We start from the raw sequence: 5,798 nt of genomic DNA, 5'->3' as shown, positions 1-5,798 counted from the left end.
CCCCAAACATCTGCCCCAATTAAGAGGCTGGATTCTAACAATTTAAAAACCTTACATGAACTGTGAAGTTTACAGACAGACTTTAGAAAAGCTGGCAAACAGTAGAAACGGCAGGCCTGGGTGCTGGACGGAGGGGGTGTCGAGGCAGTGACCACCCATCGGGTATGTGCCAGAGGACATTGTGAGGTCCCCGGGGAGACGACGGCGCAGGTGGCTTTCAGTTTCTGAAGAGGAGCATCCGCTCGGAGCAGCGCTGGCCCACCAGGCTGGCGTACTGCAGGACAGTGGCCTCCTCGCTGGGGTCCTTCTGCTGCTTCCTGTACACCCCGTAGGGCATGATGGCCTTCCTGTGCAACACCCGCAGGCGGTCAGGTGCCTCGCAGCGGCCCTCGTCCACTGCAACGGCAGAGAAAACAGTGACTTACACCCGCGTCCACTGCCAGCTCATCAAATCACAACTTCGCACACACACACCCGTCAATGTGCACTTGAAGGAGAAACACTGGCATGGTAATGAAGACGGCTACTTCACGTGACATCTGCAGGGACCTCTGGGAGCCTAGTGGTAAGGAGCTGTGCGGCCAACCCAAAGGTGCATGGTTCAAACCCACCAGCTGCTCCATGGAAGAAGGATGGACAATCTCCTCCCATGGGACTTATTGCCTCAGAAAACCCACTGGAGGGGTCAGCTCTGGGTGAGATGCGACACGGTGGGTCAATAGCTATTCTGCATGAAGGCTCTGGACACCTGTTGGGGCGGCTGTTTTTGAAAATTCCAAAACACACATCGCTGACTCCGTCACCGACCCACTAAATGATGCAGCAAATTAATGATATTAATTTCTTGACACATAAATGGGTGTCTTTAATGGTCTCAAATTTCCCATTCTGTCCCTCTGAGTATGATAAAGGGGCTTCAACATGACAGAGAAATGGAAGCCTGCAGACACCAGGCTCCTGCTAGGGCCTTTCCTCAAACCTAACTCTCTCCCCAAGTCCAAGCAGATGCTCCTCATTCCCATTCCTATGGAATTCTTGGAAAAAATTTCTATCCTTAAAAAAAAAAAAAAAAAGGGCAGCCCTAAATGGAATTCTTTTGTACTTTCTTCAACTTCCATTCAAATGCTGAGTGTGAATGTGGAACTCATCAAACCCAAAGACACTCATCTAGGGGTGCTGCTAATGGGGGTGCTGAGGGGCGCAGTGGGGGGCGGGGCTCCTGATCAGCAAGACAGAGGCCGTTGGGCAGGAGACACAGAGGAGATGGCCCTTCACATCCTAAGAACCTGAGCTGTCTCCAAAGCCTGTGCTAACCCTGTGTTCTGTAACTGCCGTCCCGTCCCCAGGGAACTTAAGCAGCATTCAGTAATGACCACAATAAATCTTCATCTCTTTAACTATCATGTTGTCTGTAAAAATTCAAATACAAAATTACACAAAATAGTGCTACCCTTCTTGCTACTACCACCTCTGCCCTCACACCACACCCCCCCATCCCACTCATGTTATTACAACTTCAGAAAAACACTCAGGGTTTTCGATGACTTTCCAGCCGGGCTTTAAAATCTAAAGAGCTGCCGCTCTGCGGGCACACGGTCTTAGAAATGAGTCCCAACGAGAACGCCCTCTGCCATTTTCCCTCCTCAAGTTTAAGGCAGTTGAGTTTCATGAAATAAAAACCAAAGGTAACTCTGGCTGAACATCTGATCACTAGTGATACGAACACGCTGTCAACCTGATGATGTTTTAATCTTCAAGGAAAACTCGAGTGGGCAACGCAGGCCTGCGTTTCCTCCCCCCACGTTTTTATTCTTAAGATGAACTGTGCAGTGCAGGTGGTTTCAAAGGAAAAGAATTCAGAGATCAAAGCTTGGCGCCTCCTTCTTATGGGGCTTTAACTCATTTGTTATTCTTAAAGAGACTTCTTAACTTCCAGGCTTTTCAGAAAATGATGAAACAGTGTATCTTCTTATTTCATCACTGTCAGTGTAGCATTATTATACAAACATGAAAACAAGTTAGTAGTTTCTTTTACAGTATCTTGTATTTTTATATTTGTATAAATTGCAGATGTTGTAAAGTTCATGAAAGTCAGATAAAACGGATACAACCAAAGTGTTTCCAATCTTGAACAAATGCATGAAAGAGAAAGGAGTAACAGAAATTCTACTCAGGAAGTTCAGAGTAAAATCTGACTTGGAGTATTTTAAAGAGGTAAGATATGGGAAGAGTAAAATCTGACTTGGAGTATTTTAAAGAGGTAAGATATGGGAATACAGTTATAACCTGTGGGGGAAGGTGGGGAGAGAGGGACTATTTTTTTTTTTAAAGGAGCGAAAATGGAGGGAAGGCCAAAGGATGGACGAGAGCATGCACAGTGGACATGACAGACCGACCACTTGGCTTGCCAACTCCTCAAACCCACTTGGTGGGATGGTCCAAAAGTGCTCTGGGAATTCATCAGGTAGAAGTATGCATTTTCATATTCCAAGAAATAAAGCTGCTAAGACGCTTCAGTCTTTGGAGAAGGACATCATGCTTGGAAGGATGCAGAGTCAGTCAGAGAGGAAAACCCTGGAGGAGATGGACTGACACTGGTGACTGTGACAGGGGGTCAGACGTGTCAGAGGCAGTGAAGTTGGCTCAGCACAGGGCAGGGGTCAGAGCGCTGTTCACTCAGTCACAGTCCACACAACGGCACGGAACAGCGAAAACACAACAAGGAGTAAAGTTGCTAGTTGTTGTGAAGTGCTGTGTGAGTTATCACTGTCATGTACCCCATAAGGTTTTCAGAGGCTAAAAACTGCCCATTTTCCTCCCTCAATGCAGCTGGTGGAGTCAAACTATCTGCCTTTCGATTGGCAGCACAACTCCTTAACTGCTAGGCCAGAGCTCCCTGGTTGTTTCAGAATATTTCCAGGAAAAATTAAAGCTAAGGAAAAATTTGAAACTTATTATGGAGCTCTGGTAGCCTAGTGGTAAGAAGCTGCATCACAATCCCAAAGGCACTCGGTTCAAATCCACCAGCTGCTCTCAAGAGGAGGTTGGGCAATCTCCTCCTGGATGACCTGGTGCCTCTGAAAACCTGCTAGAGGGTCAGTCAGGAGTTGTTTCTGACTGGATGGCACCCAACATGCTTGTGAACTAATCAATAATCCAAGCTCCATGGGGCTAGTCTGATACAGCCCACATATCTCACAGTCCACCCTGTGAAGTGTTCGACTCGGCAGTTGTCAGCGTATTTCAAGATGTGCTACCATTAACCAGGGTCACTGACAGGATTTCCTAAATGGGAAATTAGCAGGCTCGTCGCTCCTGCCAGCTCGTGCCACGTCTGTGGATGTGCCCACACTGGGCCTGGGACCTGTCACACAGTGCAGTCCTGGGGCATGTGGCTCTGTGTCGCCGGCTTTTCACCTGGTGCAGTGTTTGCAGGCCTGTCCTTCCTCCCTGGGGGGAACACCTGTGCTGTGTGGACAGAGCACGTGTTGTCCACTCACCGGCTACCGGACGGTGTGGATGCATCTACTCGGTGGCTCTGAGGAGCAGTGCGGTGGTTAACACTCACGCACACATCTCTCTGTGGATCGACGTGAGCATTCATGTCTCCTGCGTGGAGGGTGTGGAAATGCTCGGTCACAGGGCACCCGTGGTCTGGGGACTGTCAGACTGTTCTGAGTGGCTGTGCTGTGTTTTAAGGGGCCCTTCTGGCTGTTGTGCTGAGAGCAGACCAGCGGGGCGCGGAGGGAGCAGGGCACCACGGACTGGCTCTTTTGCCGTCTGCACGGAGGTGGTGTCCCCCGGACGACTCAGCACACAGCAGAACCTTCCCACGCTCACACAGCCAGGTGTCCACCTGCAGCAAATGCAAATGTCCAGAGTACATCGGATGTGGATGATCTTTAATTTGTTCAAGGGAACCTTCCAGAGGTGTTCTTCCTCTGCACCGTGGAGCAGGTCCACTTGAGGCTTTTCGGGGCACAGGGTAAAAGTGGGTGCCACAGCGTGCCCTTTGGGGCTCAGCCACACTCACTTCACCTCTGCTGGTCGGAAGAAACGGCATTACTTGGATCTACTGGGAAACCAAGGCTGTGGCCACTTCTGTGAACTTCTAGCCTGAACAGGGTTGCAGGAGGCCGCCGGACCACAGGGGGATGTGGGACCACAGGGGCACAGGGCCTCAGGCGGGTGCAGAGCCAGAGCGGACATCAGAGCATAATGTCCTGATTCCTTTTTTTTTTGTAATGGAAGTTGCGATACTTCCATTTAATTTCACTTTAAATTTGATAAAATTAATCAGTGGGAATGGGGGAAGGCAACCCAAAACTCAATAGACTAATAACAGATTAGAGAGAGAGAGATTGACAGTTCCTAAAGATCAATGTAAGGACATTGCCCATCTTTCTCCTGTGAAGCAGACTGAGGTCTGAACTGGGTACTTTTGGGCTGGCAGCACAATGTCTTCCCACGAAGCCACCAGACATTCCAGAAAGTTAGCATAGTAAGTAGTATGAAGAGTGGTAAAAACAAACATTGTTTTATAAAAAATCTGGATCAGATTTTATGGGGTTTACTTTTACCAAGTAATAAAATTAATTTTAAGAAACATTAACCTTGGCCTGACTCTGACATTTGTATAAAAATGATCTCAGAGTGGATCATAAATCTAAATGTGAAACGAGAGAACTTTTAGATGATACTACAGGAGAAAGAGCTTCAGGGCCTGGCACATGGCGGGACGTCCCTGGGCGTGCCAACCGATCAGTGCTCAGCTGCTGATGGAAAAGCTGGCAGTTCAAGTCCACCCAGAAGTCCCTCAAAAGGAAGGCCGGGCGATCCAGCCAAAACCTCAGCCCTCAGGGTTTCCAAGGCTTTAGTCTTCTCAGAAGGCTCTTCCTCCAGAGAAGCATCTTCCTCCAGAGAAGCTGCCGATGGGTCTGAACTGCTGACTTTCTGGTTCAAGGCAGAGTGATGAACCACTATGCCACCAGCGTTCCCTCACTAACCATCAGAGAAACACAGATGAAGACAACACAGAGATACCACTGCAGTTAGCTGCCATCGAGTCAACTCTGACTCACCACATCTCACAGCAACTCTGTAAACAGCTCGGTGCACTCTGGCCCTACGCTGCGCCATCCTCACCGAATCCACCACGCTCAAGCCGACTGTCGCTGTCACCATGTCAATCCGGCTCATGAGAAGAGGTAAAATAACAAGAGTGACAGCACTAAATACACGCTAGCAAGAATTTGAAGAAACTGGGTCTTTCATAGACAGCTAGTGGGATAAAATGAACATGCATTCTGGAAGATAATTTGACAGTTTCTTTAAAAATTAATGTGCACTTAGTTCATGAATACTTATCCCAGAGAAATAAATAAATCCAAAGACCTGCACACAAATATCCTTAACAGTATCAATTACAATGGTCTCAAATCATAAACAGCCAAAGGTGATTGGGTTAGCAAACTGGTACATCCAGACGGAGAGCTACTCCTCAACAAAGAAAAGGAACGATCTCTTAATATACCAAAGAGAGATGAGGAAATAAAGAGAGGAAGAACTCCAAGAGAAATTACTGACCCCGGCACAAGGCAGGGTCCGGCTCACTCTGCAGTTGGTTACTGTAGCACACAAGTCTCGAACAACCCCGAACCCAGTCTTTAACGGTACTATTTCAAGATTTTACTAATTTTCATAAATAAAAACAAAACCATGCCATCTTGTGTACAATAAGATCTATTCGGGTTGCATTTAAAATCATGTTTCTCACCACAACAAGATAAAGGTAAATA

General features: G+C 47.7%; 1 protein-coding gene across 2 annotated transcripts in view; it reads right to left on the bottom strand.

Moving 5' to 3' along the window:
- Positions 1 to 217: 217 nt before the first annotated feature.
- Positions 218 to 5,798, bottom strand: part of ATE1 (arginyltransferase 1) — a 108,573-nt gene continuing 102,992 nt past the window's right edge. For both annotated transcript variants that reach the window (XM_006879889.1, XM_006879890.1), the window contains exon 12: positions 218 to 396. In XM_006879889.1, coding sequence (XP_006879951.1) covers positions 218 to 396 — 179 coding nt within the window. The remainder of the gene's footprint in view (positions 397 to 5,798) is intronic.

The sequence above is a fragment of the Elephantulus edwardii genome, unplaced genomic scaffold (genome assembly GCF_000299155.1).
Source record: "Elephantulus edwardii isolate Elephantulus edwardi_28Jun2011 unplaced genomic scaffold, EleEdw1.0 scaffold00006, whole genome shotgun sequence".
NCBI classification, from domain to species: Eukaryota; Metazoa; Chordata; class Mammalia; order Macroscelidea; family Macroscelididae; genus Elephantulus; species Elephantulus edwardii.
This window is presented reverse-complemented; position numbering and strand designations above follow the sequence as displayed.